Source organism: Annulohypoxylon maeteangense, assembly GCF_022496945.1.
Source record: "Annulohypoxylon maeteangense strain CBS 123835 unplaced genomic scaffold GGS22scaffold_5, whole genome shotgun sequence".
Classification (NCBI taxonomy): domain Eukaryota; kingdom Fungi; phylum Ascomycota; class Sordariomycetes; order Xylariales; family Hypoxylaceae; genus Annulohypoxylon; species Annulohypoxylon maeteangense.
This window is the reverse complement of record NW_025953252.1, coordinates 1608653-1631775: the sequence shown is the minus strand read 5'-3', so window position 1 is coordinate 1631775 and position 23123 is coordinate 1608653. Positions and strand designations below refer to the sequence as shown.

The window sequence follows — 23123 nt, the reverse complement described above, 5'->3', positions numbered from 1 at the left end:
AACCGCCCGTCAAAAGTTACTGCTCACATCTTCACATCCATCAATCTCACTCACACCGTCTACTTCCTACCTCTTAATTAATTTTCCCCTGTGTCATACATACATACATACGCATACACATTTCTTATTTTCGTCTCACCTCAGATCTAAACACGTGAATTGTCCAAGGTAGGTACTGGAGGAAATCATCCGTGTTTCAACCCAATAGGACGCGGATCCCTAAATTCTGCATTGCCATCGTCCAGTCACAGTGCCTCGCCTCTTGTTTCCTCATCCTTCGGCACTCTTGTGCGATATCCAAGCTCGCTGACAATGCTGAGGGGTGTTGTCTCATGCAGGTCGAGCGTTGATCCCGTGCAGAATCTACTAGGTTCCCCAGCCTCCCTTCGCTTTCTCCGGCTAGAAAACAGCCAGCCACACACAGGGGCCAAGAAGCATGCTCGATCATCCGATTCTCCGCCAAGCTTTCTAACGATGTAGCCAGCTCGGTAGTCGCAGCCCCTATTTCAGCTAGCTGCGGGTTTGGCCCCGATACTACAACATGCAGGTAGACTACCCCTGCCCGCGCAAAGGCTGCCGTGATCTCGCTCTTCGCCTCTTGCTTCCATTGGTCAGCGACGTGCGAGAATCCATCCCTGGATTTCCCCGGCCTTGAGTCAATCCTGACCGCATCCGGTGAACTCACTTCTACAAGATTCGGTTCTTCTAGCCCGTCGATCAGGCTATCCAGAGACTGGGCTAGAGATCCACCACGCGCTGCCAATTCCATCACGCTTAGGCATCCTTGGCTCTCTGCCTGCGTCTTCCACTGCTTCAACTTGGCGATCTCACATAGCGCCTTGACCACCTCGTTCTGGCACCCAGATACAGCGCCCACGTCGATGGTTTCTGTGCCTAGAAGATAGCTGTGGTCGATTCCGAGGAACGGTCCCTGGCCTATAGACACAGTCGCTATCGCATCAAACCAAACTAGCTTCCCGAGCAATGCCTTTGCGGCGGCGCGATGAATTTGGGGGACAAATCCTGAGATTGTAGACACTGACGAAGATTCCTCGGCGACCGCCAGGTCGATGAGCGTCCGCACGTACGGTTTCACTTGCACTAGACAGTCCTTCCAGTGCTTTGATCCACCATAAAAAATCTGACATGCATATTAGCGTTCTCGTATCTCGAATATACGGGGACTATTCCAAAAAGCTCTAGTCATACCTCGAGGTGAATAGTTTGCACAAGAGCCGTACATGCGGCAATCACCTGAGACGTCCTGCGGTCCTCATCGAGAAGAGACATAGTAGCCGTCGGCGAGGGCAGCGTCTTTAGAGAAGCCATCGCTTGGCCAATATGCTGCTCGTAACCACCTTCCGTTGGTTCCAAGTGTCCTGAGCTCTCCTTAGAGAGATACACCGCGCGGCTGAGAATTATTGATATCTCCATCACAGGTCTAGCTCGGAACAGTATGAACTGCAACCACAGTACATTATCCAGGCCGAACGGGAACTGTATCGGAATCACCTCATTGGTGTAATATGAAATTAGAAGAGAATTCTCTGCGGAAAACTCACAAATTCCCGTATCGGATTGGGGAAGCGCCCCGCTACAGCAACTCGACGGCGTAGTGTTATCCGTAGCAGTAGTGGTTGAGGTGATTGACCAAGGCACGCTCACTCGTCTGGACATTAGGTTTCCCTGTGGGGGTTTAGAGGCCTCGATTTGATTGGCCCCTATACAAGCTACCAAGGCATTGGAATTTTCCACGTCCTGCTGTGTATTCCGCGATTCGAGATTGAACGTATGTGTGGATTCCTGGCCATTGGGTTCATGGTCTAGGAAATTTAGGGACATCTCACACTCCACCGAATTACAGTCCAGTGACATGGCGGAGGGCGAGAAGAGCTCCAGTGGCGACAGGGCTAAGTCCACTCCATCTAAACTAGAGGACCCCTGGTTTTGCCAAGGCTTCGACAGAGCCGTGAAGTCGTGGTAGGATAGTATGTTGTTGGGTTGAAATCCAGGCTCTGACGGGGCAGAAATCGCTGGATTCGAGAAAGTCTGCTGCTTCAACTGTTCGGGTTGGGTTGGTGATGTCGCAGATTGAGGAGCAAGAAGATAAGTCGGCGATGATTGGCTGCTACCACAGCTATCCCTTTCCGTATCGGCATGTGTCGTTGTAGACGCAACGGAGAAATCACTATCGGGGCGGAAACGTCTTTTCCTCATGGCATTCTGTGCGATGGCGCTCTTGACCTTATCCGCCGTTTCGCGTTCACGCGGTCCACGATCCATCCACGGTGGTCTCGGTCCGTAGCCGTGGCAAGCGATATGAAGGCTGGTACACGCCTGACAGAATGGATGTGTTTCATCGCATTTCTTGCGTCTCAGACGACAAGTCCAGCATCCGTTCGTGCTTCTCGTCCCGATTTTCTGGAATTGGGAAAAGAGAGGTAAGTTTCACTGTTACATAAAGTTTGATGATGGCTTCTTCTCTGTCGTGGACCTACTTGAGCCATTGCCGTCAAGCATCATTTCTTAGGATACCTAGGGTCGTGCGGCTTTACCCACTAGGCATGTAGGTATAGTAGTCCCCCGCAGGTCATTGTCGTAAAAGGTTAACTTAATGTGACGTTTTTTTGTATTATCCTTGGTTATAATGCCAATGGCCTCCTCCATGAAATGTGGTTCATGGGGTTAGATATCGCATCTGCCATCGAGACATGTCTGTTCTAACTTCTATGCATATGCAGGTCTTTCGCAGCACAGTAAAACTATCGCCACGACACATTCAATGTACATCATCTTCTAACGTATCCAACCTACAGCAACACCCAAATACCCGACTTCCACTTTGGACTAGGTAGGAATAGCCAGGCCCTTAGTATGAAGCATCACTAAGCATATCGATAACGTTGATATACATAGAACAGCTCTTCGCATCAGCATTTCTGAAATATTACAGAATGCAGTGTCACTCATTCTCCACCATGGCTCTATTGATGCTGAAACGTAACCTTACATCAGAATAAAGAAATATAAGGCGATCATTGTCATTTTCTACAGCACCCTTTCGCATCCTTAAGATCGTGGCGTCCTGTGGGCGTAGGGGCGAACTCGTTGTAGCCAGTGTTAATCCTACTTCTACACACATATGACTAAATGATCGGCGTCGGGTTAGTGAAGCACATTCCGATCGCTGATTCGGAGAGCCATTGATGTTTTATGTTTGGTCAATGACGATCAGGAATCTCACTGCGTGCTTTACATTAATATATCCGTTGGTTATATGTTCTCTCAGAGGATCTATGGATCTGACTAACTACATAACTACTAGGTAGGTACCTAGTACTTACTACTTATGCATATTTGTAAGCTTCTTAATATGCCGGCAGTGTACGCATATTATGCCGCAGCTTTGGTGGCGTTCGGGCGGCGGTTCGTGTATATCATATTACGGTTACACAAGAGGCGCGCGGCATATATCCTTACTGGTAGATACCTATCTAGGTAAGTAAATCTCCAGCTGCTCTCCGGAGCTGACCGAGACCGGATCAGCCACAATGCAGTATGGCTATCCATTTTTATGAGACACTTCCAACCCGAAGCCTCACGATGGCGTAGGAATGGCTGACATAATCAGCGATTTCGCTCGTTTCGAAGGCTCTTAGGTAACCGTCAAGAAGCCCGGACTAATATCGACGGAAAACCATTCCTCGAAAATCTGGACTGTCCCTGACACAAGCGCACTTCATCCGTCCACCTTCCACATCCTAGCAAAATAATATGAAAAAATTAGACACTCTTGAAGATGTTCCGCTCGTAACCGAGGAAAACGATGATAGCCGGTTAGGGGCAAGGAAAGCTAAATGGCTGAATTCAAGAAAGCGGCCTGCTCAGATATGCCTCTGGCTTTTCCTCCTAGAGTGCGCCAACGCATTGCTGTTCGTAGGCGGTGCCATAATCCTAACAAGATCAAGGCGGCCGACACCTCATGATCTAGACGACTGTAAGTAACCCCTCTTCCGACTAACATCGTATCGATCTCTAACATGTCGGTTAGATCAACAGCTACATCGTTTTAATAAGTCGTCAGGATACGTCAGTGATGATAAATGGGACCTTCAAGACTTTCTGTCAGATGCGGTTTGGGATAGGATTTACCTGGGTGAGTAGGCCTTCATTTCTCCCATTGCCCCTATTCCGGCATTCATTAAGATGAAAATAATTGTCTAGAGTACGGTTTTGTGTCTATCAACGAGGACTGGGCTAGTGATCATGGAATTCCCGTCTCTGCACCGACCCCGGAAACCCCCGGGGAGATGGTTTACCAGCTAGATGTTTTCCATAATCTTCATTGTTTGGTAAGTGATTCCAACTCATCACGACATCAAGGAGAGATGCTAAGTCAAGAATTCCACACATGTACTAGTCAAGGATCCGACAACGCATTCTCTCCAATGAGACTGGTCCTCATGACCTTCATACCCTCCACTGCCTGAACTACGTACGGCAGGCCGTTATGTGCAATGTGGACCTGTTGCTTCACGTCACTCACGACTACGAGGGGATTGATTTTAATCAACCGCATACGTGTAGAGACTTTGAGGCCGTGGAGCGCTGGACGCAAGATAACAGATGGGAGGGTTTCTTGGAATGGAGCTTGGAAAACCAAGCAGGTCACCATAGTAACCAACATTCATAACGGGTAAAATTGGGAAACATAGGAACTATTTCGAGTTCTCTCGAAATCTAGTAGATGAGAGTTGGTGTTGAATCATACCTATCTGAACATTTTCTCTCACTACCTACCTAGGTACCTAGTATCATTAAAGGGGGTCTGCCCAGGTGCTTTAGCTAAAGAAAAGGGGGTGGGGAAAGTGGGGGCCAATGGCGGGGAGTAAATTCTCATTTCTCAACCAAAGTTCTCACCTCCCTCTTTTCTATGGGTGACTTTAAGAACTTTTACAATGTAAATACGTGAAATTGCAGTATTATCATATGTAGGTAGGTAGGCATGAAAGTCTGGGTAGGTGCCTAAGAAGTTTCGCACATTTGCTCGAGGGCTAAACCCGTGTAATTCTACATTGGAGGTACCATGTGGCGTTCTTTTCCGGTGATTCGGCCTCTGAATCTAGTGGATATCCGCTATATCTCAGTGGGGTTTATCAGCGGACAGATCACTATCAGGCCTAAGTCTTTACCTAACTCAGTGCACTTACAGGGTTAGGCTAAAGCGCATTTTAGAAGCGTTTAGAAGTTGCGCATGGATTTCACTCAAATAGCGTAAATAGTTAGAAAACAAAAAGAGCGGAGGTATTCAATTCGTTGCTACGATAAAATACTAGGTAGTAAGTATGATCATGACCTAAACATCAAGAAGGAAACCTGTAAGTCCACCATATCAGACCAAGCACACATTCAATGACTGACACAAATTTGGAAACACTGCAACTTTCTGTCCTTTCCCCACATTCAGGGGTTCAAGAGTCTCCTACCGCCTATTCGTGTTATGGCATATTCCTTGCCATGTCAGATTGGTATTTAGCTACCGCTCGTTATCTAGTGTGCTCCTATGATATTCAGTTAGGATAGACTTAACAATAGGATAATATCTAGGTATTCTTACCGTCTCGCTTAATCCAGTTGTAAATGCACTGGCTATACTCTTTAGGGTCGCTGTCTGCAGAGCAAGCTGATTGCTCGCTCTGTGCCGAGGTGTCGCGCTTTTTGATCCAGTTGTATATACACTGGCTGTATTCCTTGGGATCACTCTCCGCAGAGCAAGCTGAGGTGGCTGAGGTATCACGCTTGATCCAGTTATAGATGCATTGGCTGTACTCCTTGGGATCGCTTTCTGCAGAGCAAGCGGATGTGGCATCCGCAGAAACATGGCTGGTGTCTCGCTTTATCCAGGTGTATATGCACTGGCTATATTCCTTAGGGTCGCTCTCATCAGAGCAGGCTGAACTGTGTTCGTGAGCTGAGGTGTCGCGCTTGATCCAATTGTAGATGCATTGACTATATTCCTTCGGGTCGCTGTCGGCGGAACAGGCTGATTGCTGGTCCTGGGCTGAGGTGTCACGCTTCTTGATCCAGTTGTAGATACATTGACTGTACTCCTTGGGGTCGGTCTCTGCAGAACAGGCGGACTTGGCATCCCCTGAAGCTACATCCCGTTTAATCCAGTTGTAGATACACTGCGCGTATTCTTTAGGGTCACCAACGCTTGAACAAGCCGATGTCGATGGGGCGGGGGCTGCAGCTACGGCGGCAGAGAAGAGGATTAAGCTGTTAAGAAGCTGCATGGTGACGATTGGGATTGGATGTGTGCGGACGGGGAGTGTTCTTGCGGATGAATGACGAATGTGTCTTTGAGACTGGTAGCGCGATCTGGAGAACTAAGATCAGCTCTAGGTTGGTAGTTTTCGTAGATTATATGTCTTCGTAGTGCTTTGGATTCCCATCCTACTTCACGCGGTTGAGATCTTCCGCACATCGGAATCTCAACAGCGTTAGGAGACGGCACGCTCTGGGTATCGTCAATAGGGCGTTTCGTGCGTCCCGCTTGTTATCGCCGTCGCGCATTGCATCCACATCTTCCCGCCGGTGGCAATAACGAATGCATGGTTCGGTCTAGCGATTGTCAGCAGTGGGTAATGCCGCGCGCTCTAGCCGGCGGCAGTCAAGATCTGCCCCAATACCGGCAGCGGCAAACTATCAAGGTACCTACGAACTCAGTTGACTCCCCTCTTTGAGAACGCTTCCTAGGTCATGACTAGGTAGTTACGAAATGATTATTGTAGTAACGACTACATGTGTACCGGTAGGTAGTCGGTATATCACGATATGTACGTGCCTAAAAGCGGGACTAGTTTCTGTGAATGTAATTCTACGGGCGCTCTTAACAATACGTTACTGTTTAACTGATGGGGATTACCGCACATTAAAATCAAGACCTAAATGAGTACTAGGTAGATAATTGTATTCTAGGTATGAAACGAAATATTGTTATAAGATCGTAAATTGTAGGCAGTGGCCAAGTATCTAGTCGGAGTTTTCCTGCTCGGCAAATTCCACGTTCTGATGTTTTCCATCCACCTGGAGTCCAGTCGTATCTCGCTCTTTCGCCCAATTGTAGATGGCATCGAAATTCCTACATTGATGTTCTGTGCTGTGGTGAGCGATGTAGCTGTTAATCTCCGATATCCATTCAAATGTGATGGGCGTAATATCGCCATGACACATAATGGCCTGGCGAAGGTAGTCGATGCAGTGATCTGTGTATAGTAAGCATAAATGAATCAAAGGTTCTTATGTTAAACGCACCGTTATGATCTTTTCGCTGTGATATGACCGTCAGGGGATGTGAATTGTCAATGGCATCTTGAAACTCCCAGATTTGGTCACGGAGCCATTTCTAAAGATGGATCAGATAAATCTGCGAGGAGAAACATGTAATTGATTGGAACCTACCAGGCAGTGTAGTTGATGAAAGAGTTCCAATTCGACCATGTACTGATCGGGGTTCCGGGGTGCGGAGGCGGACCCATTGGTGAGCCTCGAGTTTTCTTTCTCGGAAATACCGACTACTCCCACTAGGTAGGTAGAAATCAGCATTTAGCGATGTTCTCTTATATACATAGGTGTAGCGAGTATATACGATGAGAACCAACCTTCAAGTAGTCGTTCCCATGCCGCATTATTATGATCATTTGGTTCGCCCTCATACTTTGTCAATTCGTCGTGACGTGTGTCGTGAAAACCGGCACGCCGGAAGCGGATGCTCTCGTAAATAACCGGTATATCGTCAAATATTCCTAAATTTATTACTGATAAGTTTTTCTATAATAATACGCGATGACTTGGTTGAGACGCACGTTCATTTCCAAGGCGGCAGGCAGGATCTTGGTCCCTATATCTCCAGGCTTGATATAAAAGCAGTGGGTAAGAAAAGAGTAGGATAGTCTTCAAAGTTACCAAACACCCCCAGAGTATTGACTGCTTGAAAGATGTCCTGCGTTGCTCATCTGGGTGATGTGTGAGCAGGGTCTCCTGAGACTCCTCATCGCCAACTTCCTTATCGTAGGTTTCATGACTAGCATTCGTCTGCCACTTAGGTTTTCCGAAGGCCCAAAGATCATTGAACCTTTGCTTCATAGAGTTGTTCATGTCGCGCGAAAATTTCAACCTAGTTGACTCATGTAATGTATGGGTGGGGTTATTTACACAAGGGAATACCTATTAAGAAGCTTCGTTATTAGAGATGTTCAAGTTCTCCTTCTACGAGTGGCCTTAGAAACATGTTGGACCATGCTAATTCGTAATATGAGGTAATGTAAATTGTATTGGCTAGCGCGCGTCAGCGTCACGCCCGCTGAATTTTAGGGGGTCATTCTGCACAGCGTCTCTGTAAACTTCGTGGCGTCTGCGACCCATACACACCACCCCATTGACGAGCTGTCTTGACTAATTCAATTTTCAAATTAATACAATCTCTATCACCTTCTAGACGCAGATATGTTGAGTTGAACTTTTTTTCTCTTTCTTGTTGGGCGTTTCCAAAGTCTTCTCTACATGCAATCGTCCTCTCACATTGCTAAATGCCAGCAATTTTCAACTTATCGTACATCTAAAACATTGCTGAAAATTACCTACTTATCCTATTTGCCTGCAACCATGCCCTTTCCATGGTGGAAGCCTGTTAAGACTGAACCACCATCCTATTCATCCCTGAAGCGGGAAGAAGACGACGGCTCTGAAGACAACCTCAACTCGGAGAATGGCTTCCTCGAAAACCCTAGCCAGGATCGGCGTGCAAGAAAGCGATTCATACTGTCCTTGACTATAAATGGAGCATTAGGTGTAATCCTTGTGCTTCTGCTGTTGTTGGGTCCTCCGAAGGGCCTAGCAAAGAAGAGATTATTACCTACTCCGGTTCCAGATTGTATGCTATCAGCCACATCATATGATCGCTTCATATCATAAGCTGACGCAGTATGGGTTAGTCCCCAACGAGGTTCGAACCTTCAAATTGGACCCATTGTATCTCTCTCTCCCATCAAAGGAGAGCAATGAAGCTTGGGAGAGTTTGCCTGGCCGTAGGTTTCATACCTAGACAAATCGTGCGATTTTTATTGAGCGCTAAAATTATTATAGCGAATGGAATGGGTTTTATTCGTTTGGAGCCAGATAATGGATTCGACTTCCCAGACACCAAGGCAGGCTTGTCTGTATTTCATCAATTACATTGTTTGGTTAGTACCCTAATTCCACTATAAACCAGATTGACACAAAATGAGTGGTGTCTAACGGCTGTTTTAGGGCGCGTTAAGAGGCTTCATGTGGGATTTGGTGTACGGGCGGGTGGACACGGAGAGGATGCTGCGCGGATGGCCCGAAAACGCGACAACACCGACATATCATCAGGCAATACATGGTATGTGGCACTATGCACACTGCTTCGATTATCTAAGGCAAGGTATACAATGTTCTGGGGACACTTCACTAGAATTTGTGTCAGAGAACACCGGGTTGGCTGTAGTTGATGGGTTGGACTATCCGCATGAGTGTAAGAACTGGGATGCACTCTGGGGTTATGCTAGGGAATACATGTAATTGGAATATTGAAATAATTACTCGATAGCAAGAAACTAAGCCCCATGCCTCCATAGGAACAACAATTTCTAACTACATCTCGAATATGTGCGTGTGATCACCTACCTAACTAAGAGTTACTGGGTCAACTCTTGAATAGAATAGCAGTTTGACTACCATAGAATGGTCTTGTACTAAGTCGCATATCTCCTAACTCATTCGTATGAGTAATTTGATGCGCAAGGTACGCGGGCTTTACTCTGGTATTCCTTTCCTGAAATTGTCTCGCTCAGATTTCTTCCATTCGATCTGCGTATGACGTTATTACCGCCTGGCTGCTAGACGCTCTAGACTAACATCTCAGAGGGCGGGTTCAGCGCCACGTTCAGCGGCACGCTGACGGCGGGCTTGGCGCCCGCGGTTACTGAATGCTCACTAATTCCGACGACATTCTCGAGTATCCTTTGGCGTTATGAAGGCACTAATTAGGTGGCATTTTGGCCTATCTAAAATGAATGAAACTCGTCAGTTAGTGTCTTTCTCTGACTTTCGATTTTTTCCTACTTTCCGTTAGCAGTTCAAGCACCAATAGCCAACGCTGGAAGACAGAATAGAATCGTTATCCTAAGTATGAGTCAGTTGTGGACAGCCATCTCATCTCGCTTCGTCGCTCGTCGAGCACCTGTTTTACATTCGAAGCAATATCCCTACCCGCGACCGTTGTCAGATGAATCGGATGAACAAGCTGAACCCCTTGTTAACGAAAGTACCAGCGATGAGGAGACAGTCGGCTATCGCGTTCGCAAGTTAACCCAGGGTTCCTCACGTCTCTACCTCCTATCGTGGTCCGTCATAGTCATCCTCATCCTAGCATCAGGTCTCTTTGGGGCATTGGTTATGGGCTTAGTCCAGATCAATCATGTATCGTGGGGCTCCGTGAAGGATATCAGCGGCAATAACAACAATAGGGTAATGGTGCAGCCCTGTGGGCAAAGTCCTGAAGAAGCCCGGCGCGCAGGATGTCACTTCGACGTGATCTCATTCTGCTGGTTGCCAGACGAATGTTGGGACCCGGAATTGTCGCAGCAATTCGACGATGAGAATGCGCTCGAGTGGTTTCTGGATCCAAACCGAACGCAGCCACTCAGCCATTCACAGATTATGACAGGAGAGTACAGCGGCCTCTATGTGAATTGGGAATATCATATCCGACACTGCACCGCGATGTGGAAGAAGATGCACCGTGCCATTCTAGGGCAATTAGGGAATCGTGCTATCGACGGTTATATTGGGGTATATAAGCACACGGAGCACTGTGGGGAGATGCTTCTGAATGGGAGGGAGTATGCCTTAGATGCTATCAATACGAGGATCCGGGTGAAGTATCCGGACTGCGGCGTTTGATGTATGCGTATTGCGCTGTAGCTGAGTATCGATATAATGATGTTTTCTTTAGACATCAATGAAGATATTTGGAGCTTTAAGACCAAAAGAAGAATGCGGGGTAAATGTTAGAGAACATGGCGGGGGTGGGGTAGTGTGCTTACGTAATCAACGAGTCTGAATCACTGGTCAAAAGTTTAACCTTTTCTAAGGTTACTCTGTACAATCCAAAATCTAGTTAATTTTCAACCCCTCTCAAAGACTAGAATAAGGGTCAGAATATACTGACGATATTTCAGATATTATTGAAAAATACCAGTACGTACTAGGTAGAATACCTTGTTAGTCGCGCCCTATCTAGCACATCCCACCTGCATCACCTACCTATTTCTATCCTGTGGATGACGATGCTTTTGATCCTACAGCACGTGAGGTCCTCTTTTCACAAACCACCTCCCCGGCATCTGACAAATAGGAATAATTACCGTACTAGCCTATCAGGAGAAATCCTTGTCTCTACGCCCTTTCAACGTACATACCCTGTATTGTGTAAGTTCAAGGGATGGTATGTAAAAACAAAATTTGAGCAAAATAAATAGGAGTTCCTTCGTGGCAGTTTCTCCTTAACCTTTTCTACCTAGGTATGTTCAGGCACTCATCATAAATCATGGATTCTCTTCAGCACAAAACACTCAAAACCTCTCGAGGCTTCACATATTCTTATTACGTTTCAAATCCTACCAATTCTAAACAAACCCTGCTTTTACAGCATGGCTTCCCCGACGATGCTCATCTATGGGACGGAATCGTACGGAAACTGACGGAGTATCGTCTTGTTGTGCCGGACCTCCTCGGCTACTCCGGCACATCCAAACCCACCGACGCAGCCCCGTACATATACTCGGGAATAGTTCAAGATGTGGTGGATATCCTTGACGCTGAAGGAATTGGCAAGGTCATATCCGTAGGGCATGATTTTGGTTCTTTGGTTGCTCAGAGGCTTTATAACCACCACCCGGAGAGAGTTGAGGGTCTGATCCTGCTCAATGTCGGCTATGCCTTGCCGCGCGACTCTCTGCCTAATTTGCAGGAAATAAACGATTACCTTACCAAGGTTCTAGGGTACCCTATCATAGCGTACCAGGAATTCTTCGTCACTGACGAGGCTCCTGTACTCATGAAAGCTCACGTGGATCGCTTCTACCAAGCCATCCATGGCGCCCCAGTGGACTGGACGAAAGAATTGTGGTGTGCGAGAGGGAAATTGCGCGATTGGCTGCTGAATGATAAGAGTGAGGTCGAGCTGATCGACTACGCCCAAGACTCCAAGTTCCGACAGGCTTTTCTAGACCGATTTCAGCGCGATGGATTTGAGGGTCCTCTCTGTTATTACAAGGCTTCCAACTCTAGCGTCCACTACGAGGATGATAAATTAATCGGACAGAGTAGCCTACTAGTGAAAGTCCCGGTCTTGTTTATTGCGTGTACACGGGATCCTGTATGCCGGCCGGAGATCATGCAACCAGCGAAGGAAAAGGGGCTGCTACCTGACTTGGAGGAAGCTGCTGTCGATAGCCGCCACTGGTCTCCATATGAAAAACCAGATGAGATTGCTGCGTTGATAGTACCTTTTCTCGAGAGGAGATTTACATCCAAATGAGAGCTTGCGCGGCTGGATGAGAATAGCGAAGCCACTAATTCACCCCCTATTTTATTTACAAAGTGTTCTCGATAAGAAATTTAGCGCTCTTGTTGCACCACCATTTCAATTATCTGATTTAACCATATCTGCTAGTCCACCTGCCCCTAATCAAGACTTGTAGGATATGAGATAAAGACAAGTCGTGCATGCTTAGGTACCTATATAATATATCATAGTAGGCAATTGAGTTCTTTGTTTTTAATATCTACCTTGAATAGGTATCTACCTAACCGATTGCCATTGGCGTAGTGGTTGTGGGCGGTAGCTGATAGTGGATCCAGGACCTAATTAGGAGGCGTCTCCATTCTTCAGCGCCGACTACTATAAACTAGTGGTTTGATCTAAAGATTTAGTATGAATTATATGATCATATCAGTATATAAAGGGTGAGCACCTAAATTATCATGCGCAGAAAGTATATAAGTCCTAGCTTCGCCCATGGATCAAATTGATTTACTACCTCTTATTACGCGTCTAGGCCGAAAGTAAATTTTAAAGTAGGTACCTAGGTAGGTATCTGAACGAATTACACATCAATTCTATCTCTAATCCCATATAAATTTGCGACTTGTTTGGGTATCTTGATAGAAGCTTTCCTGAAGAATGAAACTCTAAGCAGACTCTAGTACCTGTCCTAATGCCTGTCCACCTGTGCTGTAGCATCGATATTTCGTGTGAGAATGCCCGCAGTGATGAGCGACAGAGCCACGATGATCTCCTCGATAATCTGCAGACCAACTCGAAGACCAACACTACCTGAAACAGGATTAAGCAACGGGTTTTGGGTGAAGAAGTAAATCATGCTTTCAAGTACCCGGATACCCAGGAACGGTATCGAGAAAGCCACAGCAAGAAGCAACTTCTTCCCTCCTCCAACGGCTGCCAGCTTTTCGGATCCCTGGCTTAGTGCATGTTGGAATGTGGCGAGTGTGATTATTGCTAGGGAAATCCAACTCAGTAGCAAAAGAACCATGCCTCCTTTCACCAACCCAAGATTTTTCTTCATCTGTTCAGGAGGTATCGTGGTATTGCTGAGTTTCGAAGCACCTGAAGCGACCAGCGCGATGGCTGTCGAGACCAAAATATGAAAAAGTATGAGATATTGTTTGTCAAAGGGTCGGCGAGACTTTGGAAGAAGATGAACACGCCTATGGAGATTATTAGTACGGGTCGGACCAAGATATACAGAATGGAAACCACCTACGACTCATGTAGAGTCCCGCAGATGGCAGCAAGCAGAGGAGACAGTCCTATGCTGGAAACTAATGCGGCGCCTGAACTGGTGGCATCTTTTAACTCGAGGGCGCTCGAAACGATCTTGAGGGTGCAAAAGATGAATAGGAAGAACCACCCGATTATAACACCGTGTTTCAACCCATGTTTGATGGCGATGTAGATGGTTGGTAGAGATAATGTGAGATATATGATTAATAAAGCCACGGGTAAACCTGACGAAGATGCCATTTCCGAGTGATGTCCGAGCTAGTTACGATACGGCTAATGAGTGAAGTTGTCGGGTATAATAGAGCTGTCGATGAAAGGGTAGGTAACCTTCAAGAAGTTATGAGGTCAAGATATCATTATATACACCGATCTCTGCTCCTCCCCTTCTCTCCATACCTGGACAAGCTGCCATTGAGATCATCATCGAAACAGAGAACGGAATGCACTGCCCTCTAGTCATCCTCACTAAGGTGTCGCAGTAACTTGATTCGAACTATGTTGTCGGTCTCGACAGTTATAATTTTGGCCATTAATCTTCCTAAGGCCACTGCCATTGGTTGATTGTCTATGAAACGTAGGGCTAAAAGTGATGAAGCCTGTTCAGCTTTTGTGGCACCGCTCCAATGCACCGCATAAGGCATCAGCTTTTTCGCGTCAGGCATCTATTTCGCTGTAGGGTGCCATTCCATTTCCAAAGGCTCCACTAAAGACCTAATCCTGGACTATGAGTCGCTTTTTTGGCTCCGCATATGCCATGAGCGCCATTTCGGATTGAAAGATGCCTTATGCGAAGAGGTACCGGTATACCTAGGCGTTTGTAAGGCTCTGCTAATATTCTGTAGATAGGCGCTCTGGATTTAGGATCCAGATGGCTGGGTGGCGTAAATCGTGATGGATTGAGCGGCCAATAGAAAACCACCTCTTAATCTTCCACCTAAACGACCACAATGTTCCGCTTGCACGAAGTAGGTATTTGGTAATACAATTCGCTTTCTTGCGCGTTAGTGCCTGCTTTTTCGGACGAGTGGTTTTGGTGTTAGATGAAGATTCGAACTTGATGCAGAAATTGGAAGTTGGCTTCAGGGGTAAATTACATCAATTGAGTTCCCGCCAGATTTCTTTCTTTCTTTTTTGACATTATTGAAACGCCGTGGCCCGTTTTTTGCATCTCTGTCTCATACATATCGCAATATCAGCCGCCACCATACGGGTAGTTGCAGAAAAGATTACACGATCGACTAATAATACTGGTGGAAATATTCTACGGAGTTCAGTAGGGGAACTCGTCCTGGAGTACCGTCCCAAAGTAGATATCATCTTCACCCTTTCGGCTATCTAATTCCTCATTATCTATGCGCTGTCTTGTGCTTATTATCGAGATCTCGTTAACTTGCCAAGAATGCTTGTCCAGGTTACACTCGCGCGCCGTCCCCATTTGCGGCTGACTGCCGAAGAGGGGAAGCTCCCAGTCAGCCATCCCATCATCCCCCGGATTTCTCAGGGTTCTATTTCTTTAGTTCCGAGGGCTCCCGATTAATTTTCCCAATTTTGATTACGTACCAGAAACGACTAAATGCTCACACTTCAAGGGGTTCATACTATAACGATGACCCTCATCCACTATGGCGGGGCGTTTACCTCTATCGCAACCCTGCCAGACATGCGGAACGAATGCCGAAAAGACGTTTACCTGCATCCAGTGCAATAACCTCGCCTTCTGTGATTCTTGTTGGGCCAAATGGGTCTTGCACACACCGGGTGCCGTCGGTTGGTTAGTACACAGATTTCCCAAATCTTAACTCCGGAACTGTATTGTGTTATATCCACGACCAGTAACAGGATTGTTGGTAGAAAGTGTGGACTGTATAGACTAATCGCGATGGGTGATCGTCAGGAACGGTAAACCGCATGAGAAAGCGGACCCCCTAGTCCTGCACCGGCTACGTCAAATCTTGGAACCAACACGCACGGAAGCAGAGCACGAGTCCGAGCTCCTCGAAGACCGCGATACGACATGGTTCGGATTCGGTCGCGATGCCTCTGGTCATCCCCTATTCCGAGACTTCGGGCGATTCGCCGCGATTATGAGCGAAACAGCTACCGATGAGACAGCAGAACGATACCCCCAATTAGCTACATTCATTGGAGAAACTGGTAGGGCACACAAGTCATACATCTAAAGTTCTTACGTGTGAATTTAGTTAAGCACCTTCGAGACTAACGAGACGTATAGGTGTTGGGAAGAGCACCCTAATAAAACTCCTTATTGACCGCCATGACTTGACGGATCCCGAAGGTGTTAGTTACTATGCACCCGTGACATCCTCCAGCCATGATCGCATTTCTACTACAGGCGATGTTCACCTATACGCGGACCCCTCAACATTATACACTACCCACCCATTGCTCTTGGTCGATTGCGAAGGCCTTAGCGGAGGAGAGGCCATTCCGAAACAGCTTCGACATGGTCAGCAGGGTTCAAGTAGGACTGATTCAGATGATGTCGGCACCAGCAGACCTTGTTTGACCAGAAAGATCGCATGGGCAGATACCCCATACACACAGAAGAGAGAGTACGCCGTCAGCCAGCTATATCCTCGCATCCTCTACACATTTTCGGATGTCGTGGTCTTCGTCCTACGAAACCCTAGGTCATTCGAGTCGGTCGTCCTTGATAAGCTAATACGATGGGGCGCAGCTTCCAGTATGTCTTTCCAGTGCTCCTTTTATCTTGGTTCCTATTTTCATCAACTGTAGATGCGCATCAAAAAGCTTCAGACTCAGGCTGACTATTAATACCTAATCAAGTTGATAAATCACTCAACCAGCCCGTGCTTCCCCACGCGATTATCGTCTTCAATGCCACCGACATCAACGTTGACGAGAAAGAGTGGGATGTCAATAAGGCCACGCAGATGTTAATGACGGATATTCAAGATGCTATCTTGCGTGAGCCGGCTTTGCAGGAACATGGTATGTACTAGTGCTGCTGTTATGACTGTATGCTCCTAGGATCCCCTGATGGAAACTGACATATTCATAGTATGTCCAATGTCGCCCTAATCCCGCATCAATTACATGACTAAGCGTCCCCTCGGACGAGAGCCAAGGGGAGGCTTACTTAAAATACTGACATATTGTAGGTACACACATGGCGAAGGCGCGGCAAGACTATAAAAAGCGCGAAGGAACTCCTCGAGTGTTATTATGCTTCTATAAGTGTTGTCCGAATACCGTACAAGGGCTCCTATAGTAAGTTTTCCTGGGTTCATTTCATTTTAGCAAGAGTGCTATCGTTGGTGGGGACACCATATGTTCTTTTAGACAATCATCGAACATCAATTGCTAATTAAACCGGCACAGTGCTCATGAACGAGCAAGTCGGAAAGCTCTGCGACCTGCTTAAGGACCACTGTAAGGCTTCATACCTAAGGAAGAGACAGGTACGGATGCTAGCGAATACGGAGAAGCTCCAATTTTACCTCCAAGCGGCATACGATCACTTCACCAAAGACCTCAACACACCATTTGATTTCGTCAAAGAAACCCTTCGACATAGTCCCATCTCCCGAAACTTCGAGGGTAACATATTAAACTTAGCGCTAGCGATTAAGGAAAAGACATGCGATCCGTTTCTCGCTGGTGATGCGGAGCAGATCTTCCGAGCTATGGGTCCGATGATAGCATCGTGTGTTATGCTTGATGCCGTCCGCCAAAACCTACCAGGCAGCGCAGCTCGTCTTCTCGATGACCGGTACGCGAAACCGTGCGCTGGGGCATTGCAGACATTCGCCGATCTTTATTGCCCTTGTAGCTTTACGAACGCTTCATACGATGGAGACCTTGGTCAATGCTGCAATGTCAGGTCCGGGCACAACCCTAAGGGACATCAGAATAAACATGGAAAAATCATTGGCAACGGAGATTACGAGTCTAACTTCAATGCTTCGGATTTTAGGCCGACCTGGGAAGAGTTGCTGAAAGCAAGCCTGGCTCAAGTCCAATCTTCCTGTTACAAGCTTGGACAAGACTTCGTAGACAGGAACGAACTACAGATTGCCGCTATCCTCCACCAAGAGCGACTCAACGAGCTGTATTCAAACATATTGGGCTCCGCTAACAAATTCATCAGTTACTCTGCGTGTCTTTGCTGTTTAAGAGAACTGCCTGAGTGCGCTCTGCCCTGTGGACATGTTCTCTGCTTCCCTTGTATCCAGATATACGGAGCCAGGACGTCAAGAACCACGATTGAGATCAGTCACTGCCCATTACATGTTCGCGATGTTATTGCTAGCCCACCTTGGATCATCACGACAAAACCGCGGTACGCTGGGAGTCGAGTTCTGTGCCTCGATGGGTATGCTCTACTCCATTATATCGCGACTTGAAAGCTTGCTAATGATATAACTGCAGCGGTGGTATCCGAGGTATAATTCAACTCCAAGTCCTAGTAGAGATTGAGAAGGTCCTAGGCCCAGATTTACCCATTCAACTATTTTTTGATCTAATCGTCGGAACGAAGTAAGTGTACCTAGGTAGTACCTATTATGATACTATATGATATTAGGTATACTTAACTAACACAATATCAAGTGCGGGTGGTATCATCGCGATTGCGCTGGGAGTTAAGAAATGGACTGTCAACGCCACAATGGAGAAATTCAAAGATCTGTGCAACGAAGGATTCACTCCTAGAGAGATGACTAGTGTCCCAATATTTGGTGCATTATCTAGTCTCTATCATGGTAGTCTATATAAGACGAAGCCTTTCGCAAAAGCTCTCAAGAGATATCTGTCGGATCAGCCCTTCTTCGGGAACGCTATTCATCGATCCCGCGTGGTTTCCTCGACCAAGGTTGCTGTTACGGCCTCGACGGGCATAGAGCGACAACCTGTCGTCTTCGCGAACTATAATCGGCTGGATCTACCTAGAAAAAGTACTTCTACTTGACATTATAAGATTGGGGGATTTTCTAACAGGTTATTTAGGACTTCCCTATAAATTTGTTCGGTCGGATTCGCCATCGAGGGAAATGCTCATTTGGGAAGCGTGAGTCACTGTACAATGGATAACATTAGTATTCGACGAACTAACCTGGTGAATCTTCATAGCGCCCGAGCTACCTCAGCTACACCCCCTTTCTTCAAGCCGTACCTCAAGGCCGAAACGAATCAAGAATACGCCAACAACGATCTGCGTTATTCATGTCCAGTAACGGTGGCTCATTACGAAGCTAAATCAATATGGAGCGACATAGCAGACTCCCCTCCCGACATAATGCTTTCCATCGGCACGGGTAGAAACGTAGGCGACCGACATATAGACGACTCGAATGCATACCGATCATCGCGATCCCTGACGAATGAGACTGTTACTACCACTGGTCTTGGCACCAGTGCTGTAATCAGACAAGGCCGGGGTGGAGCTGGGAATTACTCCAAACGACAGACCACACCGACATCGCCTATAGCGGATGGCGCAAGTTTATGGAAAGCCGCTACTGCGAGCGGATACGTCGTCCGAGATCCTAAAACACCTATGCTGGTGTCTTTCAATAACCCGGTCCCGAGCCAGACGGAAAAATTGAATGATCAACGGCAATGCGAGATAACTTGGAATCGCTTCATGTCTAGCAGTACGATGAAGGATGAGGAGACCCGTCGACGGTATATGCGCATATGTCCGGAACTCTTAGTTAGGCTACCAAAGTTCGACGAAGTGCAGAGAATGGACTCGGTAGAGCGGGAGACTGCGGAGGTCCTACGACAGAATCGACAAGATATCGTTGAAGCCGCGCATAGACTCGTCGCTAGCACGTTCTTTTTCGAGAAGGATCCGAGTGGTGTAAAGCAGACTGCTTCTGGATACACTTGCACAGGTGAATACACTCTTTTTCCAACCCTTTTTTCTGATGTTATGAGTTTCAACTCCCCCCTTATTTCAGAATGCTAACCGTCATGCGAAAACAGGATCGGTCTTTTGCCGATTCCGATCATCCTCTTCCGAACTCAAGGCTCTAGGTTGGTTTCTTATCTCGCGACTAGATGGTGATTTCGAGCCATACTTCTTGCTTGAAGTACAGGAAGAGGCTGGCGCACCGTGGGCCCCACGACAGATTATCCTAACGAATTCAGTATTGGAAGACATGCATCTGCAAGGAAATTTTGACCTCAATCCCGTTAGGATCAACTCTGCGACGGAACACGCTCAAATTACGATATCACTCTGTTTACAAACCCGTCCCTATCCAAGCGGCGTCACGATCCTACCTATCAGCGGTTTTCCGCGGAAGCTCATGAGCGAAGATAGTGGCGGGCTTCTTTATCAAAGTGGTGAGTGTATTTCAATTACCCCTGAATGCGGGGTAAGGGGTTAAATAGGACGTGGATGTTAACATTTTCTTTTAGGTTCATCGTCTTCCCGAGCACGCTCCTCTATCGTCGATAAATGGCCATCGATATCGACAGGTGCGGCTATGGCTTTAAGAGGAGCCCAACGAGATTCAATCCCGAGCCCTGCACTCAGCATCGACTCACTTGGAAAGTTGGAGCTTGATGGAGACTCGAAATTTCGTGCTGAACTAGAGGGTTAAGATGGTAATGCTTGGAGTAATAGAGGTATTGGAATTTATGGATGGGACCAACGCCATGTAATAATCGCAGTAATGTCGTTTGAAATTTTATATGCTGCGCTAATCACCACCTAATCACTGGACAGGCGCGGAAGACTTGATCACCGGGATATCATTCATGAGCATCCCAGGTATTGATAGTATAAAAATAAAGTGCATTATGTAAATGCTTACCAACTAGTCTACCAAGGATGCACTTCTCATGATGAAGGTAATTTCACCGCTCCCAAGAAAGAACTCTGTCGTAGTCGCGAGAATGCGAATCCTGGGGAATAATTTATCCCTCACGTAGAAGCGCAGCCCTACAATATTAACCCCTGGCCTATTTGGAATCAATGCGATGGATTGATCTCTCCCGCGTCCTTGACTGCCATTTTGGGGGGCGCGAGATTCGACCTTACTATATGAAGCTTAGCACGTACGACGACAACAAGGGTTCCTCTGAGATCTGGATTGGACGATGGAGGGGTTGACGATCCACTCTACCTAAATCAGGAATATGGTTAGCATATCACGTCTCATTACGATGAGCCCTTCGCCAGGAATCTAGTTTGATGAATGGGACTTCATCTTTAGGTAAGCTAGATACCTATATGTTCAGTAATCATATTTAGTTGCCCAGGTACGGTTGAGCTGACAATGCAGGGCGTGATGTGAAGGTGGATACCCTCTTCCTTTCTTCACAGTCGCGAATAATTAACGGCGAAATCTACTCCCGTGGTAGTGCAAGGTTCCGTTTACCTAGTATTGAACGACCAGCATGTGAAGTGATATTAGTAAGGTTGAGATAGCTTCAGCTCTTCATCGAGTATAGTTGTCAGCAACCTGTGGGGATTAGTGGATATTGGTCTTTGTTTTCACTGAAAGCTGATCAATGCTCCATACGTAGGTAGGCGACGTTATCTATCAGACTCCTAGGTGATGACCGAGACAGATATATAAACATGTCTGTCGACAGTCAGAATGTAAGCAACAGTCCCATCTTCTCATCACCTTATCAGTTCTCATCCCCCAACTGTCAAGATGTTCGCCTACCTCCTAACTGCCCTCGGGCTTGCCGCGACAGCTTTCGCTTTGCCCTACCCTACGAACTCAAGCTGTAGAGATATCAAGATACCGGTCACTGTTAGCGTTCCACGCTTCATCGTGAACGCGACAGTCAAGGATGACTGGGACGTAGTCGCCTTGACGTTAAACCTCACTAGGCGAGACTTCACCAACCCTACAGACCCCCTACCTGTTGCTGGCATGACTGCTGCACCAGTAAAAAGCACATTCACTGTTGGCGCAACGCTTTGTGGAACAGGGGGTCCGTTGTTAGTCCTAACCCACGGTATCATCGAGTCCAAGTTGTACGTCTTGCCTCCACATGTTTAAGTCTGCAAGTAAAGAGTTTCTAACACGAGCGTAGGTACTTTAATCCAAATTTCCCCAACTCTGAACCGTACAACTTCGTTGAAGCCGCTGTCGCTGCTGGGTACTCGGTCCTCAATTACGACCGCATTGGTGTCGGTTCGTCTTCTAAGTAAATTTGTTTCCATTTACCAGGGCGATAACAGCGGTGACTAACACATATGTTTACCCTTATTAGGGTTGACGCACTCAACGATGCTCAATTCCAGGTAGAAGCAGCTGTGTTAGACTCGCTCATTGACTATGGGCGACACGCCGTGAACGCCAGTAAAGTGGCTCTTGTGGGCCACAGCTACGGCTCTTATCTGACAGTTGCATCTGCCGCTAGCAAAAAAACCGCTATTGATGCTGTCGTGTTGACCGGTTTCGCGGGAAACTTCACTTACTTCACCCCCTTCCTTGCGGGCTCCGGTTTCCGTGTCGCGCGGAACGCTAATCCGCTTCGCTGGGGTGCCTTGGATCCCGGGTACTTAACTTCAGTGGACTTATACGCAGAGACATACGTCTACTTCGGAGAGGAACACGACTTCGAGCGCCGGGCGGCTAAGTGGTCGCATTACCAGGGTAGTGAACCATTTGCTGTCGGTGAGTTGCCATCGCTGCTCGCAAGTAGCCCGCTTGATTTCGACGCAGTCACCGCACCTGTACTCGTCATCCAGGGTCAATTCGACCTTTCGGCTTGCGGCGGTAACTGCGTCGGTCTGCTCGATGGCATGAAGGATACGTTCTCTGGCTCCAAGGCTGTTGAGACTGTTGACAACCTACCTTCAGGGTGAGCTTTTCTAATTATATCTGGTATCATGTGCTTCATTGTATGGAAATCATACTGACCGGCATCTTCTAGTCATAATCTCAACTTACACAAGGTCGCCCCGCAGGCGTTCAAGACAATTTTTGACTTCCTCAAACGCCAAGGAGTATAAGTTTGGATAGAAAAACCTAGAGAAGTATAGTTTGGGGGCTTCAATTTTAATTTACACGTATTTCACCCGATAGCAATTAGTTACTCAGAAGTTTATATATCCATGGTCGTTTGTTGGCGGATAGCGCTGTCCTCTTAAATTGTTTTGGATTGTGGAATCATGTAGATTACAGGGGACTTAGGGGCGTTTAGGCTCTAAACATATAAGGGCCTTAGCGAGTAATTATAGGTACCTGGTAATGAACGGGTTCCAAGTTCAACT

General features: G+C 47.0%; 10 protein-coding genes across 10 annotated transcripts; 6 read left to right on the top strand and 4 right to left on the bottom strand.

Moving 5' to 3' along the window:
* Positions 1-184: 184 nt before the first annotated feature.
* On the bottom strand, positions 185-2283 carry GGS22DRAFT_199255 (fungal-specific transcription factor domain-containing protein; the record flags this gene model as incomplete). Its single annotated transcript, XM_047966265.1, has 2 exons — positions 185-1141; positions 1210-2283. 2 exons carry the CDS (start codon positions 2281-2283, stop codon positions 197-199), a joined length of 2019 nt encoding a protein of 672 aa, XP_047820765.1. The 3' UTR covers positions 185-196.
* Positions 2284-3711: 1428 nt separating this feature from the next.
* GGS22DRAFT_119165 (uncharacterized protein) lies at positions 3712-4839 on the top strand. Its single transcript, XM_047958178.1, has 4 exons — positions 3712-3997; positions 4052-4156; positions 4225-4352; positions 4421-4839. The coding sequence occupies exons 1-4, from the start codon at positions 3775-3777 to the stop codon at positions 4691-4693; spliced, it is 729 nt and encodes a 242-aa protein (XP_047820764.1). The 5' UTR covers positions 3712-3774; the 3' UTR covers positions 4694-4839.
* Positions 4840-5282: 443 nt separating this feature from the next.
* Positions 5283-6380, bottom strand: GGS22DRAFT_158987 (uncharacterized protein). The gene is made up of 2 exons (XM_047960727.1): positions 5619-6380; positions 5283-5562 (listed from the first exon to the last, which is right to left on the bottom strand). The coding sequence occupies exons 1-2, from the start codon at positions 6294-6296 to the stop codon at positions 5551-5553; spliced, it is 690 nt and encodes a 229-aa protein (XP_047820763.1). The 5' UTR covers positions 6297-6380; the 3' UTR covers positions 5283-5550.
* Positions 6381-7035: 655 nt separating this feature from the next.
* On the bottom strand, positions 7036-8252 carry GGS22DRAFT_199253 (uncharacterized protein; the record flags this gene model as incomplete). The annotated part of the gene is made up of 5 exons (XM_047966264.1): positions 7869-8252; positions 7665-7808; positions 7465-7586; positions 7318-7408; positions 7036-7268 (listed from the first exon to the last, which is right to left on the bottom strand). Exons 1-5 carry the CDS (start codon positions 8158-8160, stop codon positions 7036-7038), a joined length of 882 nt encoding a protein of 293 aa, XP_047820762.1. The 5' UTR covers positions 8161-8252.
* A 173-nt stretch (positions 8253-8425) lies between these two features.
* On the top strand, positions 8426-9675 carry GGS22DRAFT_158984 (uncharacterized protein). Its single transcript, XM_047960726.1, has 4 exons — positions 8426-8935; positions 8997-9089; positions 9148-9245; positions 9313-9675. Exons 1-4 carry the CDS (start codon positions 8566-8568, stop codon positions 9604-9606), a joined length of 855 nt encoding a protein of 284 aa, XP_047820761.1. The 5' UTR covers positions 8426-8565; the 3' UTR covers positions 9607-9675.
* On the top strand, positions 9653-11015 carry GGS22DRAFT_158982 (uncharacterized protein). Its single transcript, XM_047960725.1, has one exon. The coding sequence runs from the start codon at positions 10216-10218 to the stop codon at positions 10987-10989; it is 774 nt and encodes a 257-aa protein (XP_047820760.1). The 5' UTR covers positions 9653-10215; the 3' UTR covers positions 10990-11015.
* A 196-nt stretch (positions 11016-11211) lies between these two features.
* On the top strand, positions 11212-12825 carry GGS22DRAFT_158981 (alpha/beta-hydrolase). The gene has a single exon (XM_047960724.1). It carries the CDS (start codon positions 11636-11638, stop codon positions 12626-12628), a length of 993 nt encoding a protein of 330 aa, XP_047820759.1. The 5' UTR covers positions 11212-11635; the 3' UTR covers positions 12629-12825.
* Positions 12826-13128: 303 nt separating this feature from the next.
* Positions 13129-14240, bottom strand: GGS22DRAFT_119063 (uncharacterized protein). The gene is made up of 2 exons (XM_047958177.1): positions 13875-14240; positions 13129-13818 (listed from the first exon to the last, which is right to left on the bottom strand). The coding sequence occupies exons 1-2, from the start codon at positions 14132-14134 to the stop codon at positions 13305-13307; spliced, it is 774 nt and encodes a 257-aa protein (XP_047820758.1). The 5' UTR covers positions 14135-14240; the 3' UTR covers positions 13129-13304.
* A 1048-nt stretch (positions 14241-15288) lies between these two features.
* GGS22DRAFT_158976 (FabD/lysophospholipase-like protein) lies at positions 15289-20699 on the top strand. Its single transcript, XM_047960723.1, has 12 exons — positions 15289-15665; positions 15789-16048; positions 16128-16598; positions 16703-16866; positions 17038-17146; positions 17258-18251; positions 18308-18415; positions 18488-18831; positions 18884-18944; positions 19007-19773; positions 19865-20227; positions 20303-20699. Exons 1-12 carry the CDS (start codon positions 15517-15519, stop codon positions 20485-20487), a joined length of 3975 nt encoding a protein of 1324 aa, XP_047820757.1. The 5' UTR covers positions 15289-15516; the 3' UTR covers positions 20488-20699.
* A 417-nt stretch (positions 20700-21116) lies between these two features.
* Positions 21117-23045, top strand: GGS22DRAFT_119049 (alpha/beta-hydrolase). The gene is made up of 4 exons (XM_047958176.1): positions 21117-21878; positions 21938-22051; positions 22118-22711; positions 22784-23045. Exons 1-4 carry the CDS (start codon positions 21550-21552, stop codon positions 22860-22862), a joined length of 1116 nt encoding a protein of 371 aa, XP_047820756.1. The 5' UTR covers positions 21117-21549; the 3' UTR covers positions 22863-23045.
* The last annotated feature ends 78 nt before the right edge of the window (positions 23046-23123 follow it).

Bases quoted from the DNA above. Each gene is read 5' to 3' on its own strand.
- GGS22DRAFT_158987 (XM_047960727.1), bottom strand. From the start codon at position 6,296: ATGCAGCTTCTTAACAGCTTAATCCTCTTCTCTGCCGCCGTAGCTGCA.
- GGS22DRAFT_158982 (XM_047960725.1), top strand. From the start codon at position 10,216: ATGAGTCAGTTGTGGACAGCCATCTCATCTCGCTTCGTCGCTCGTCGA.
- GGS22DRAFT_119063 (XM_047958177.1), bottom strand. From the start codon at position 14,134: ATGGCATCTTCGTCAGGTTTACCCGTGGCTTTATTAATCATATATCTC. The intron at 13,819-13,874 runs GTAGGTGGTTTC...TAATCTCCATAG, and splicing joins TGCGGGACTCTACATGAGTC to GCGTGTTCATCTTCTTCCAA.
- GGS22DRAFT_119049 (XM_047958176.1), top strand. From the start codon at position 21,550: ATGTTCGCCTACCTCCTAACTGCCCTCGGGCTTGCCGCGACAGCTTTC. The intron at 21,879-21,937 runs GTACGTCTTGCC...ACACGAGCGTAG, and splicing joins GGTATCATCGAGTCCAAGTT to GTACTTTAATCCAAATTTCC. The intron at 22,052-22,117 runs GTAAATTTGTTT...TACCCTTATTAG, and splicing joins GGTGTCGGTTCGTCTTCTAA to GGTTGACGCACTCAACGATG.
- GGS22DRAFT_158981 (XM_047960724.1), top strand. From the start codon at position 11,636: ATGGATTCTCTTCAGCACAAAACACTCAAAACCTCTCGAGGCTTCACA.
- GGS22DRAFT_158984 (XM_047960726.1), top strand. From the start codon at position 8,566: ATGCAATCGTCCTCTCACATTGCTAAATGCCAGCAATTTTCAACTTAT. The intron at 8,936-8,996 runs GTATGCTATCAG...AGTATGGGTTAG, and splicing joins ACCTACTCCGGTTCCAGATT to TCCCCAACGAGGTTCGAACC. The intron at 9,090-9,147 runs GTAGGTTTCATA...AAATTATTATAG, and splicing joins TTGGGAGAGTTTGCCTGGCC to CGAATGGAATGGGTTTTATT.
- GGS22DRAFT_158976 (XM_047960723.1), top strand. From the start codon at position 15,517: ATGGCGGGGCGTTTACCTCTATCGCAACCCTGCCAGACATGCGGAACG. The intron at 18,832-18,883 runs GTACTTCTACTT...CAGGTTATTTAG, and splicing joins GCTGGATCTACCTAGAAAAA to GACTTCCCTATAAATTTGTT. The intron at 18,945-19,006 runs GTGAGTCACTGT...GAATCTTCATAG, and splicing joins GAAATGCTCATTTGGGAAGC to CGCCCGAGCTACCTCAGCTA.
- GGS22DRAFT_119165 (XM_047958178.1), top strand. From the start codon at position 3,775: ATGAAAAAATTAGACACTCTTGAAGATGTTCCGCTCGTAACCGAGGAA. The intron at 4,157-4,224 runs GTGAGTAGGCCT...ATAATTGTCTAG, and splicing joins TTGGGATAGGATTTACCTGG to AGTACGGTTTTGTGTCTATC. The intron at 4,353-4,420 runs GTAAGTGATTCC...CACATGTACTAG, and splicing joins TCCATAATCTTCATTGTTTG to TCAAGGATCCGACAACGCAT.